At 35.8% G+C, this 15073-nt stretch overlaps 1 protein-coding gene across 3 annotated transcripts in view; it reads right to left on the bottom strand.

The window, feature by feature from the left end:
- Positions 1-10472: 10472 nt before the first annotated feature.
- The window catches only part of MARK1 (microtubule affinity regulating kinase 1), a 144211-nt gene continuing 139610 nt past the window's right edge, over positions 10473-15073 (bottom strand). For all 3 annotated transcript variants that reach the window (XM_079945148.1, XM_079945149.1, XM_079945150.1), the window contains one exon: positions 10473-12994. In XM_079945148.1, the coding sequence (XP_079801274.1) occupies positions 12640-12994 (355 nt within the window). In that variant the 3' untranslated portion in view covers positions 10473-12639. The remainder of the gene's footprint in view (positions 12995-15073) is intronic.

Below are 15073 nucleotides of genomic sequence, written 5' to 3'. Positions count from 1 at the left end.
ATTTATGATAAAAGAAGGCATAATTATAGTTTGGATATAAAATTAAGAATTTAAATATTACAGCTGTGAAGTAATGTTAGGACTAAACTGAAAATGGCTATGAACTTATTACATATGAGTGTGTACACATGGATAGATAGATAGAGAGGTATTTTTTTCCATCTCTGTCTACTGAAGTGGCCTACAGCTCACATCATCCTAATAGCACAAAGTCAGATAAGCAGCTCTAGTGCCCAGAGTTTGGTTTCTAATATCAATTTCCATGGAAAGGAAATGCGGCTTAGGAAAAATTGGCCAAAAGCATGTCTGGGATACAGAAGGTGTAAGATGGGCTTGGGATATCTTGCTACTAGAAAGCAAAGACAAGTAAATATTGTGCATTTTAGGCTACCTGGGCCAGTTAAAGGACTGCTTTAGCTAACATAACATTTTGGTCAAAGACACACACACACACACACACACACACACACACACACACACATACACACATACAACTAATGACCACAAATAACTGAAACAAATTGAGTCAATGAAAAGCCATTAGCTCATCACAGTATTCTAAGAGAAAAAATGTGTGCAGTATGAAAAGAATGTGGTTATAAAAGACTATGGGGTTTTTTAATATGTTATTTTAATATCTCTAGGTTTTTGACCTATTAGACTCACACAATATGAAAAGAATGCAGAATTCCATCAAGTTCCAGAAAATTTATAAAACCATTACATTTTGATATGAGGGATCCAATGGAATGAAGTTGAGAGTGCCTTTGTAGCCCAATGGAAGGACATTTTAAACAACCTGAGTGAATCAAAAACGTGAAAAATTCAACTGAAGCAGCAAAGAATGTTAGCCTCAAATCCATGTGTAGGCAGAAGAAATAAACGTTCTCTTAGTTAAATCTAAAGAATGTGGGCCACAAGACCAAGCACTTTTCTAGGGCAACGGGGTGTCTGTTGTATAGACAGGTCTGTAGTGTTCCAACCACTGTGGGTAGTAGGACACAAGCACTGCATCCCGGACAGTGGTTTTCTGTGACCTCTAGTGGTTTCCTCTGGTAATAACTGGAACTAACAACCATTTCAACGTGTCAAAGATTTTTAAAAAAATGGTATGGCATTTCTGTGCTTTGGGCTGGGATTATATCCATTCAATATGGTGGCAGGGGTTATCTCACCCTGACCCAAATCTTTGACTGACAAATGCATCATTACTCGAATGCAGCTCAAAAGACCAAACTTTTCTGAAGATGGTTCCACGAAGAGAAATATAAAAGGGGATGTTGGTGAGGACGCTGGAAAGCACTGGCAGCACAGAGACCAGAGTGTAAAACCTTCCTGGGCCAGACTTTGGACCAAATCATTATGACATCTTTGAATCCTGTTTCCTCATCAGAGAAATGAGGGTGCGAATGAAATGATTTCTCAGGTCACATCTGTCCATGATATTCTGGGAATACAACATGCACAAGAGTTTAAAAATCTGAACCAGTTTCTCAGTCTGGATTCATTTCTTTTTTTATAACTGTAAGAAAATAAACATTTGTTAAATGTCTGGATTGGAGAAAACTTTTTATGGTTAAGAGTGATGAAAGAAATTATAAAGGATAGACCAGTAGTTCAGAAGACAGCATTAAGAGAAATAAAAGACAAACAACAAGCTGAGAAATACTGGCAACAAATAAGAAAAATAATAACAGCAAACTTCTATTGTGTCTAACATTTATTAGGGTCTTACAAAGTGCCAGGCATATTCTAAGAGCTCTACATGGTTTCATTTCATGAGTTCATTTCTTTCCATAGTTAATAAAATCCCTTTAACAAACAGGATCATAACTTTTAAAAGAAGCAGTTTAAAGAAAGCATTAATTTACTGCTCAAGTTTTAGATCCCATTTTGTACTTGACATCTGAAGCAAAAGTGCTTGGATTACTTCACCCTGTCCAGCCCCTTCACAAGTAGCTAAGAAAAAAAATATGTCTGTTGCCTATCTATTTGGAGGTCATTTAATTTTCAAATAATAACAATAGTAAGAATCCATTTTTCATTTGCTGGAGAGAACAGCTGAAAAACAGCTGTAGGAAAAGTGAAAAGGGGGACTGTCGTTTTAGAGAGAGAACAGAGACCATTTTGATGCTAGTGAAATTGAAATGCCACTGGGGAAGAATCTCCAACATCATGTTTTCTAGTACTTGCCAGGTATTCTTTCCCCCAAATCAGTCCACTCTAAAGGGAGGACAAAAGGCAATTTTAAGACACAAAGTTACCTGAAAGTATACAAATTTGGAATCACCTATCTTGAAAGGAAGACATTGAAAGAGGCCTGCTAAATGAAGCCAAGCTGATTTTAGAAAACAATAATAATTAAGAATATGTGCATACCTACAGTGAGGGCATGACTCTTATGAGCTAGGGTTATTTCTGCCCTTTGTTGTTGTTGCTGTTCTTGTTTTTAATTGTGCTAAGGTATGCATACACAATTGACCATCTTAATCATTTATAAGTGTAGAGTTCAGTGTTGTTGAGTACATTCACATTGTTGTGCAACCATTCTCCAGAATTATTTCCATCTTACAAAACTGAAACTCTAAACCCATTAAACAACAACTCTCCATTTCCTCTTCCTCCAGCCCCTGAAAATAACAATTTTACTTTCTGTCCCTATGAAATTAACTATGAGCTACATCACATAAGTGGAATCATACAATATTTGCCATTTTGTGACTGGCTTATTTCACTTTAGAGCATACTGCTTATGTTTTCTTCTGGAAGTTTTATGGTTTCAGGTCTTACATTTAAGTCTTTAATCAATTTCGAGTTTATTTTTGTATATGGTGTAAGAAAAGTAGTCCAGTTTGATTATTTTGCATGTAGCTGTACAGTTCTCTCAACACCATTTATGGAAGAGGCTGTCTTTCCCCCATTTTATGCCTCCTTAGTCACAGATTGACCATATACATGTGGGTTTATTTCTGGGCTTTTTATTCTGTTCCATTGATCTATGTGTTTGTTTTTGTGCCAATACCTTACTGTTTTGATTACTGTAGATTTGTAATTTGATTATTGTAGTTTGAAATCAGGGAGGATGTAAACTAAACAGCGTGTATAGTTTGATACAGCCAGTTTTGTTCTTTCTCAAGATTGTTTTGGCTATTTGGGGTCTTTTGTGTTCCCATGCAAATTTTGGAATTATTTGTTCTAGTTCTGTGAAAGATGCCATTGGTATTTTGATAAGGATTGCACTGAATCTGTAGATTGCCTTGAGAGTATGATCATTTTAGCAACATTAATTCTCCCTATCCATAAGCGTGGTCCAGTTTTCCATTTGTTTGTGTTGTCTTCAGTTTCTTTCTACAGGGTCTTACAGTTTTTGGTGTGCAGATTTTACCTTCTTGCTTAGATTTATTCCTAGGTATTTTATTCTTTTATTGTGAATAGGAATGTTTTCTTAATTCCTCTGACAATTTGTTGTTAGTGTATAGAAATGCAACAGATTTCTGTATGTTAATTTTGTATCCTGCAACTTTATTGAATTCATTTAATAGTTACAATAGTATTTTTGGTGGCATCTTTAGGATATTCTCTATATAGTATAATGCCATCAGCAAACAGTGATACTTTTACCTATTTCTTTCTAATTTGGATTCCTCTTATTTATTTTTCTTGTTTGATTGCTGTGGCTAGGAATTCCATTTCTATGTTGAACAAAAGTGGTGAGAAGGGGCTTCTTTTTCTTGTTCCCGATCTTAGAGGAAAAAAATTCAGGTTTTCACTGTTGAGTATGATGCTAACTGTGGGCTTATCATATATGGCCTTTATTGTGTTGAGGTATGTTCCTGCTATGCACACTTTCTGGAGAGTTTTTACCATAAATGGATGTTTAGTTTTGTCAAAAGCTCTTTCTACATCTATTGAGATGATCATATGAGTTTTATTCTTCAATTTGTTAATATGGTGTATCACATTGATTGATTTGTGGATATCAAGCCATCCTTGTATCCTTGGGATACAACTCACTTGACCATGGTGTATGATCCCTTTAATGTATTCATGAATGGTTTGCTAATATTTTATTGAGGATTTTTCCATCTATGTTCATCAGTGATATATACCTGTAATTTTCTTTTTCTGTGGTGTCTTTGTCTGATACCTTTTTTGGTATCACGGTGATGCTGGTCTCATATAATGAGTTCTGAAAGCATTCCTTCTTCTTTGATATGTTGGAATAGTTTGAGAAGAAAAGGTGCAAATTCTTCTTGAAATGTTTGGTAGAATTCACCTGTGAAGCCCTCTGGTTCTGGGCTTTTCTTTGTTGGGAGTTCTTTTTTTTTTTTTTTTTTAATATTACTGATTCAATTTCAATACTGGTAATTGTTCTGTTCTTACTTTCTATTTCTTCCTGATTCAGTCTTGGGAGATGGTATGTTTCTAGGAATTTATCCATTTATTCTAGGTTGTCCACTTTATTGGTATTAATTTTCTGTAGTAATCTTAGGGTCTTTTGTATTTCTGTGGTGTTGGTTGTAACTTCTTTTTCATTTCTGATTTTATTTATTTGGGCCCTCACTATTTTTCTTGATGAGTCTGGCTAAAGGCTTATCACTTTTGTTTGTCTTTTCAGAGAACCAGCTCTTAGTTTCATTGATCTTTTCTGTTATTTAGTCTCTATTTATTTTTAGTTCTGATCTTCATGATTTCTTTCCTTCTACTATCTTTGGGATACTTTTGTTCATCTTTTTCTATTTCCTTTAGGTGTAATTTTAGGTTGTTTGAGATTTTTCTTGTTCCCTGAGGTAGGCTTGTATTGCCATTAACCTCCCACTTAGAACCGCTTTTCCTGTGCCCCATAGATTTGGGGTTGTTGTGTTTCCATTTTTATTTGTCCTAAGGTATTTTTTGATTTCCTCTTTGATTTCTTCAGTGACCCATTGATTGTTTAGTAGCATATTGTTTAGCTTCCACATATTTGTCTTTCTGCAGTTTTTTTCTTTTAGTTAATTTCTAGTCTGATAGTGTTGTGGTTGGAAAAGATTCTTGACATGATTTCAATTTTTAAAAATTTATTGAGACTAGTTTTGTGGCCTAACATGTGATGTATCCTATAAAATGTTCCATGGGCTCTGAAAAGAATGCATATTCTGCTGCTTTTGGATGGAATGTTCTCTATGTATCTATTAAGGCCACGTGATCTAATGTGTCATTTAAGGCCAGTGTTTTCTTTATTGATTTTCTGTCTGAATAATTTGTTCATTGATGTAAGTGTGGTGTTAAAATTCCCTATTATTATTGTGCTACTGTCAATTTCTTCCTTTATGTTTGTTTATATTTCCTTTATATACTTAAGTGCTCCTTTGTTGGGTGCATATATATTTACAACTGTTTTATCTACTTGTTGGATTGATTCTGTTATCATTATGGAATGCCCTTCTTTGTTTCTTTTATAGCCTAGTTTTTTTTTGTTTTTTTTTTTAAGTCTTTATTGAATTTGTTACACTATTACTTCTGTTTTATGTTTTGGGCCATGAGGCATGTGGGGTCTTAGCTCCCTGACCGAGGATCAAACCTGCACCCACTGCATTGGAAGGTAAAGTCTTAACCACTGGACTGCCAAAGAAGTCCTTATATCCTAGGTTTTAAAGTCTATTTTGTCTAAGTATTGCTACCCCAGCTTTCTTTTCATTTCCATTTTCATGAAATACCTTTTCCCATTCCCTCCTTTAGATAAATACCCAAAAGTGGAATTGCTGGATCATATGGTAGCCCTATTTTTAATTTTTTTGAGGCACTTCCATACTCTTTTCCATAGTGGCTGCATCAATTTGCATTCCCACCAACAGTGCACATGTTCCCTTTTCTCCACCTTTTCACCAACATTCGTTATCTTGTCTTTTCGAAAATAGCCACTCTAATTGGCGTTAGGTGATATCTGTGATCTGGATTTGCATTTCTCAGATTTTTAGTCATGTTGATCACTTTTTCATACACCTTTTGGCCACTTATATGTCTTCTTTGGAAAAATGTCTATTCAGAGAATATCGATTTTTAAATTGTTTTATTAATTTTTAATTTTTTGCTATTGAGTAGTATGAGTTCTTTATATATTTTGCATATTAGCCCCTTATCAGATATATGATTCGTAAATATTTCCTCCAGTTCTGTAGGTTGCCTTTTCATTTTGTTGATGGTTTCCTTTGCTGTGCAGAAGCTTTTTAGTTTAATATAGTAAACCCCATTCGTTTATGTTTGCTTTTGTTGTCAAAACAAAAAAATCATTGCCAAGACAAAAGTCAAGGAGTTTACCACCTACGTCTTCTTCTAGTTTTATGGTTTCAGGTCTTAAAATTTGGGGTGCCAGATGTGAGATTCAATCTCTTTGCTACTCGGGAGTAGCTGGGAGTTGTGCTCCCTCTTGATTATGAGTTGCTGAGCAATGGTGTGGGGTTTATTGTGGGACTGTATCAGCCTCTCTTACCCATTTTGATGTGGGTTTTTTCCTCATTTGCCCAGTGTATACAAGTTGCTAGTTTTCAGATTTCTTTCAAAGGATATTGCTCTATATTTAGTTGTAGATTCAGTGTATCCATGGAAATAGGTGAGTTCATGTTCCTCCCACATCACCATCTCGAACAAGAACCAGCTTATCAATATTTTCTAAAAATTTTGAACATACGTCACTTTTATGAAAAGGAATAAAAGGCTTTATTATTTCTTTAAACAGGATAGAGTATAAGATTTTTATTGCTATTATATTTTATGACTCTTGGATAGACAGGTAACATTCAAGGGACATCTCAACAGATGAAATTTCTGAATTGCTATAAATGTCCGTTGCAAAACTGAGCCAAGGAAAAACTGAGGCACTAAGACACTACTCTAACAGGTAAACACTGATCTCAGGAAAAATCTTTCAGCAACTTAGGAAGTAACTACTTGGGAATGAAAATGAAAGATAATTATTAGCAATTAGCATGAGTTCACTAATGAAACATTATATCAGGTAAACTTTCCCTTCTTCCTTTTGTTTTGTTGTTGCTATCATTATTAATGTGTGCCATGGGAAGTGTATCTAGATTTAAGCTGAACATTTTGCAAAATCAAAACATGGAAGAGTGGGCTGAATAATAGATTTATTACTCATAATTGGTTAAACGAAATACATGCAGATTCATTTCTCCATGTGCTTGCACTTCCCAGTGCAGGATGAAGCTGGGAGCGATAAGGGAGGGGAAGAAGAGGGGTGTGCTTTGGGATGTGGTCTTCTACTCTGTGTCTGGACCTGCGAATATTTAGGGCAGGCTAGCCTTGTCTCTGCTGAAGCAGCATCAGCATGACCAGTTTTGGGGGATAGCTTAGATTTGGCATTATAAGAGCCTTTCAATCATGATATTTTGATTCTTGGACTGTTTATTATCAATTAATCTAGACATGGATAACAATAATCTATACAAATTTCTATGCGGGTTGAAAAATTTGTCTAAAGTGTTTATGGTGATATCAAACTTCAGAATGCCTCATGTAGAATAAATTAACTACTGATGGCATAAAGAAAAATAATCAACCCAATATAACTCAGGTTCCACCTTAATAAAATTAGCATTTTGAGAATCTACAGTAAACTTTAGTTGGCTTTGTTTATATATAAATAGACATGACTTGGACATATGTTTAAAAAATTTTGATTTCTCACAATAAACAGGTGGGGTTTTTTATTGTTTTACTTGCTTTATTATATCCATGACACCATCTAAGTTAAAATAACTTACCTAGAGATGATCTGAGACTAGTCTTCCTCAGCTTTTTTCAACTTCATATTTCAATTCAAAGTGAATATCACTAAAATTTTTTTAACAGAAATTTTAGTGAGTGTACCATCAAATGTACCATTCAAACCTCTGAGCGTAAGCTGAGTGAGAAGCAATTATTTAGGAAATTTTACAGAACATGTCTGTTTGCAATAATAATACAGTTGAGCATTAGTTATCTAAGTTTTTTTTTTTTTTAAAGATGATGTCTTTTACATATGATATTCCATATCAACAAACAGTTTTTTGGGACTTATTTCCATAACATACAGTATGTGCTAAGCATGTTGAAAAAAGTTGAAATATGTACTGGCTGCAATATTACTAATTTTCTTTTGTGGCCTCTCCCGTTGCGGAGCACAGGCTCCGGATGCGCAGGCTCAGCGGCCATGGCTCACTGGCCCAGCCGCTCTGCGGCATGTGGGATCTTCCCAGACCAGGGCACGAACCCGTGTCCCCTGCATCGGCAGGCGGACTCTCAACCACTGCGCCACCAGGGAAGCCCCCCAATTTTCTTTTCAGATAATTCCTCCTTATCATATACCCTTCTCCTTTCCACACCTCTTGCTTTATACTCATGAAAATGTAGTGTTCTGTTACATACAGAGAAAATGCAATGATGTTACAGACCAATGAGATGAATGAAAAAAATATTTAATTTTTAACCATGCTGGTTTTAAAAAAATTGTATTAAAAATGCTATGTAGACCAGTTTCTATATAAATATATGATCTAATTTTTTACAATAATTCAGTTAGAATATTAATATTTGCATGCTGGAAAACTTTTGAATGGAGGCTAGATATTGTGAATATTATTACCATGTCAGGTGATGCACACTTTGTATTCCTATTAATATTCTTGAGGTCTGTTCTGGAACATAAGTTACTTAGAAATAGTTCTCCTGGATATTGCTTGTTAAACTTTGTTAAGCAGGACCAATGCAGTATTTAATCCAGGGCTAACTGGTTCCAACTACTTAGGCAAAACTGAGTACCCACTGACCCATGAATTATGAGGTTTTTTACTGTGGCTGACTGGAGCAGGCACTACTTCTGTATGCAGTTTGATGACTGTTCCAATTTTTCAGGTGGTTCTTTCATTGGCTTCATGCAGTTTTCTCACATGCATGCACCAATCTCTGCATATCTCTGGGGTTTTGGTACAGCTCTCTCCCCTCCAGACTTTAGCTGTCTTGGTCTCCCTGGTCTCTCAGCTCTGACTCCTTAATGAGGAGCTTCCACTGCATTTCCCCTCCATATGCCACTGCCCAGAAATTCTCCTGAGGCAGACAGCTGGGTCAGTCCCCGAGTTCATGTGTTTCCTCTTAGGGATCACTGTCCTCCATTGACTGATACACAATGTCCTGAAAACATTTCATCAAAATGAAAACACTGTATGAATCTGTTGTTTCATGTATTTTTGTCTTTTTCTTGTTTTAGGTGGAAGGATAACTCTAGTACTTGTTATCCATGTTAGATGAAAGTGGAAGTCTTCATATGCAAGCTGCAAACCTGAATCATATGCCAGGAAGCTCTCTGTGCCACCCACTCCTCCCTTTTATAGTCCATATCCTACTCATGCTATCTTGTTGATGCACCTTTTGAAAGGTCTCTCAAATATACGCTCCTTTTGATCCTGTGTTAACCACCTCTATCTAGACTATTTCATACATGCTTTATTGCTAATAGTCTCTGAAAAGATCTTCCTGGCTCTATCTAGCCTTCAATCATCCCACAAATTTCTATAACAGATTTTTTTTTTTTTTTTTTACTGCTGTTTTCCCAGAACCTAGAATCTGATGTATGTTGGTACTTGACAAAATTGCTGAATTAATGAATTGCTCTTCTTTTACAACCAATTTATTAGGTATTTCCTGGGCTTCGAAAGCCCTAACTACTCCCCTCTGACCACAGGTCAAGTCCAAGCTGAGGCTGCCAATCAATGCTTTACATAATAGCCTATCCATCAACTTAGGTGAACCCTGTCAACTCCCTAGAACAAGTGGTTCATTTCTCACATGTGTCTTACAGCCATTATTAACTTCAAACCTTTTCTCACATGTTCCTTCCATTCTGCCCCTTGAATTTTATCCATCCTCGAATTCCTTCCTTTCTCATGTTCATACAGCACTCGCCCCCTCTGAATTCTTATAGCAGCTATTCTTTGTGATTGAGCACTTTCGCTGTCTCCTATTTGAGTGTGTGTTTTTTTGCCTTGTGCATGTTTAGATTTTGTCTTCCCAAATGGACCAAAATTTTGGAGAAGTAGGAACCCTCTTTTACAATTCCTTTATATACCTTAAGGCACAGTAGGTACCTCAATAGGTATTTTAAAAATGAAGGCAGAGATCTTGATTCATTGACACATGCTGTAAATCACTTATTTATAGTAAATTGATGTCTCACTCATCACATGCCATTTTGTTGTCCACATTGTGAAATGGTACCAATGGTGAAAATCACCTCACAATAAGGTCTTTTGGGTTTTAAATCAAGGTCTATCTTATTGGGTCAAGATTCTAGAGTGTATTTCAACTTATTATTTACCAAATTTTTATTTATCAAATTAAATACTGTGCCCAAGTCTCTACAAAATAATTTAATATTAGGGATGTTATAGCAAATCATACTTAAACAGAAATGAAGGAAATCCTGATATCACATAGCCAGTGAACATAAACTGGTATTTATTTATGCAAACATACTATAAAATTCCTCTAAATCTTCAAAAAAAAAGTTATGTCGCCATATAAAATGGGAAAATCTAAAGTGAATATTAAGATTTCATTTCTAGTTCATAAAAAATATTGAAGTAAAATTCCTTGCCCACAAACACAGAATCAGAGTGAGAAAATGCGAAACATCAGTTTTTTGCCTTGGAAAAGGCATGTCTATTTTTTAAAAAGTGTTTTAATTGATAGGAACTCCAATAAAAAAGACTAAATTTTTCTTGTCATAATGACATCTTGGAAACCTACACAGCTTTCCCCCCATCAACTAAATTTAGCACACACAAAATAAACTCCCCATACAGAATACTTTTGCCCTAGAAAACAGGTAATTCACATTCTGATAAAGAGCAAAAGACAAGTGCTTTATTATGAGAACTGTTCAAGTAAAATTTCAGTGTGCACCAGTGAAGGTGAATAAAGATTTGCGTCAATTGTTTTGAATGAACACTAGGTTAAAAAGGGGCTACACAGTTGTTGGGTTTTTTTTTTTTTCCAAACACCATCCTTTGCTAAGGCAAAAATACACTTCATTTTAGAACAGAACTTTACAGAAGAAAGCTACGTCACAGTACAGTACAGATCCCCCTAGTCTGGAAGCCATCATGGAATGGCACATCACCTACGCTTAGAGCTTTCTAATGTAGGCTAGAATTACAGTATTCAATCACAGCTTTATTTTCCTTTAAACTGATAAAATTGGAATACACTTTCTATTTCTCAGGAGTGTGAAGATGGGGCCCATATGCTGATATTACAGTAATTACAACATTAAATAACATTGCACAGTCAACCTCCAAGGCTAATTCAGTAGAAAATAACAAGTATTAAAATGTACCTTTACTAGTGGTTTTACATCGCATCTATCACTAATTATGAAAGAAAAGTAGGCAAATGCCAATTACAAAGCTGCACATTATAGGCACAATGATGTGGAATAAATACAAGAAATCTGGCAAAATATTAAAAACAAACAGGTCACATGGGAACCAACTGAACAACCACATAAGCGTAAATCAATAATATACTGCTATAAATAGCATGTTTTGCTCGGAAGTCTCTTAAGTAATGACAGATATGTGCCGGGGGTGGGTGAAGAGGCTGGGAGGCGCATGAGGCAAATGCTCCCAATGCCAGTTAATTCCTGAGGTGGCATTATTTCTTAACTGATGCATTGATCAACACTGTAAAGATGAGTTTGTGCTATGAAACAGTCCCAATATTATTGTACTTCCGCAATTAATGCTGTGGGATTTGGAAGGGAGCAAACCTAAGTGACATTTTACATTATAATAGCCAGATGAAGTACTGATTCTTTTAAATTTTGCTGCTACAATTAGCAGTGGGCCAGAAAATACTTTAAAGTTCAAAAGAAATTTGATGTAGGTTTAACTTCTTCCCCAGTACTTCTTAGTCAGCTCAAGGCAAAGCTATTATTATTTTCACGTACTTTATTTTAAAAACGCTAAGTGCCAACACTGTAAACATTTTGTATCTTCTCAACTAAACCTTGTCTGATAACAAGGATAAGAGCAAAGATAAGCAGGAGTAGTTCTGTGTATAATAAAGCTGATCTATTTATCAGCTTCTGGTTTAAATTTAAATATGATTTAAAAATAATTTTTAAAAGTCCATGCTATAATTGTAAAGACTATTTCTGTGCACTTTTAATTCTGGACACAACTCTCAATTTTTAAAATTGCATGATGGAGGTAAGAATTTAAAAAACCCACCAGAATGTAAATAACAGAAAGAACATTTTCAACTCAAAGCATCAAACGTACATTTACGTGCAGAAATCTAGACAACTATACAGGTTTTTCAGCAATCATCTGTTTTATTATACAACTCTATAAACAGAAAATGAACAGAAATACACAATATACTTACCTGTACATGTGAACCTACTTTCTTAGCTACAGATATTTATTATAGTTCATACTGACTTTAATTTTACAGTTCATAACTATGTATAACCTTATTGCAGTAAGGGCAAAATCTACATGGGGAGATTCACAGGCCGATCACATTAAGCATTGCCAGTACATTCAAAAACTGTACCTCATATATGGATGTATCTTCCCTGATCCTGTATAAATTTGAGTTTCTTTACAGCTTAAGCTCATTTGCTATTTTAGATGCAATGTTCTTAAAGGCAATAGAAGTCCCGGATATTCGCTTGAAGCGGACCCCATTGAGGGACAGCCGTGGCAACTTGCAGACCTCCATCTCCCACTGCACAAGGCTATCCTGCCTGGCATCTCCATGGACACAGAAAAGCAAAAACCTCTCTTTTTGTTCATAATCACAGTTATTTGCGTCTAACACTTTCCGGATTTCTCTCATCATGTCACTGGGGTCCATTGAACTAGTGGTCTTCATACTCCACGTGAACCGCAAAGAACGTGGCTTGGAATCTTTACCCTCCTCCTTGTCTCTTTCTTTTGGTTCCCCTGTTGTACTTCTGGAATAAGAGGACAGAGGGGGGAAAAAATGAAAACAAAAATTCCATTCAGCGAAGAAATCAAAACACACATAAAATCTAAGTGGTCATAACCCAGTGCTTAATAAAACTACCCAGTTTGCAGACTACCTTCAAGCAGATAAAAAGATTTGTATCATCTTGCTGTTACAAAAACCAGACTCCAGGACGCCATCTGTTTTGACTTTTATTAATATCTTCCATTTAAAATAGCACATTTTCTTAAAAATATTTGTTTCTTAAAAATATTTGGAGATAAGTTTGCATCCCAAAGTAAAAAATTTAGTACTTTTCCTCCATATTTCTCCGTTTAAGTTGGAAAATGCAGATCCTCCATTTTCTGTACATTTATACAAAATGGATACCACTAGCATGCTGCTTATAAATACACATTTTTGAAATACAATGAAAAATTTCCTTTCTTTTTTACCTTTTTTGGGTAGGAGAAGGACTGGGGACAAGGAGAGCAGTAATGGCTACAGAGGGATTACTTGTACCTGATGATGCTGTGAAAGAACGTGGTACTGCAATGGGGTGAAGACGTCAGGCCACACCACACGCAGCAGTGTAGACATCAGTTCTAATGATTTCAACGTTTGCTAAAGATATCCTTAAAACAGTCTACAAGGCTCCACATGACCTATACTCCAACTCCCAACCCCAACCCTTCATCTATTATTTTCCTCCTTGCTCATGCCCATCAAGACCCACTGGCCTCCATACTATTCTCCGAACATACGGGCTATGCTCTTGCCTTATGGCTCTAACACAGGCTGTTCCCTCTGCCACGAATGCTTTTCCCTCACATAGATGCATGACTAACTCCCTCACTTCTTTCAAGTTTCTGCTCACTTTCTCCATGTGGTCTACCCTACTGCACCCCCAGCTCCTACACTGGCATGGCCAACCTCCTCACCCTGCTATTTTTTCCTCTATAGTACTTATCACATTCTTACATAGTATTTAATTCATTTATTATGTTTATTATTTATTGTCTGTCTCCACCGCTAGATTGCAAAGGCCAGGAGGGTAAGGAGTTTTGTCTGTTTTGTTCACTGATACATCACAGACATTTAGAACTGTGCTAGGCAAACAGTAGATGATTAACACGTATTTGTTAAATGAATGAACCTTATTGGATTTTCCTTATTGTAGGTCTCCCATAAATAATACAATATCAGAAAACCTACTTCAAATAATCCAAGAAAGGTAAAATTCATAGATTACTTATGATTCAGAAGATGCTGTAATTAAATTTGTTGAGCAATTATCCACAGATGTTACAATTTTAACTTGTTAATCTATCTCACTTACATGTGATTTAAAGAAAAATATGATGTACTTTGAAAGTTTATGTTCTACTATATAAATATTTTGTATCTGTTTATAGATTTTATATCACTACCATATAAAGTATATTCACGTATACATTTATATGTATCGATTTTTATGTATACATTTACATATGCTTTCCTCCTTATTCCTAGATATCTGGGCTGACAGAGCTCTGCCAACTATGCAAGCTTGAGAAAAGCAGGAAAGGAGTAAGTACAGAAAATAAATTTCCAAAGTATGGAGAGCATTTATCTCAGTGGCTTCTCTATTATTCTCTTTTTTGCTCACTGAATCTAAGCCATGGCATCACAGGCCTCTGGGTGTGCAGATCCGACCAGTTATCATTCACTGGGACCACGTGTACAATGCGGGCCATGGAATCAGCCTGCTAGGGTGGGGACGCACCCACGACATCACTTGATTGAACACTCATTTTCAAAACAGAACCGATGGCTAGGAAATGTAAATTACTTTCCTGAGGTCATAGAGCTAATGAGTTGGAAAGCAAAGACTAGAAATCAGATGTTTCATTCCAAGTACAGTTTTCCTTCCATTCCCTCAAGGAAACCTGCTGACCTTAAGACAACAGGCACATACAAGATATTTTTCTACCTGTATCTCAAAGGCATCAGCACTGGTAACATTAACTGTAGAAAGTGCCTGGAAATACTGACACCAATAGTAACCGCTAACATTTACTGAGTACTTACTAGGTACCAGGAACTG

This window comes from Stenella coeruleoalba (genome assembly GCF_951394435.1).
Source record: "Stenella coeruleoalba genome assembly, chromosome: 1".
Lineage (NCBI taxonomy): Eukaryota > Metazoa > Chordata > Mammalia > Artiodactyla > Delphinidae > Stenella > Stenella coeruleoalba.
Note: the sequence above shows the minus strand (reverse complement) of the source record. Positions and strands in the feature narration are given on the sequence as shown.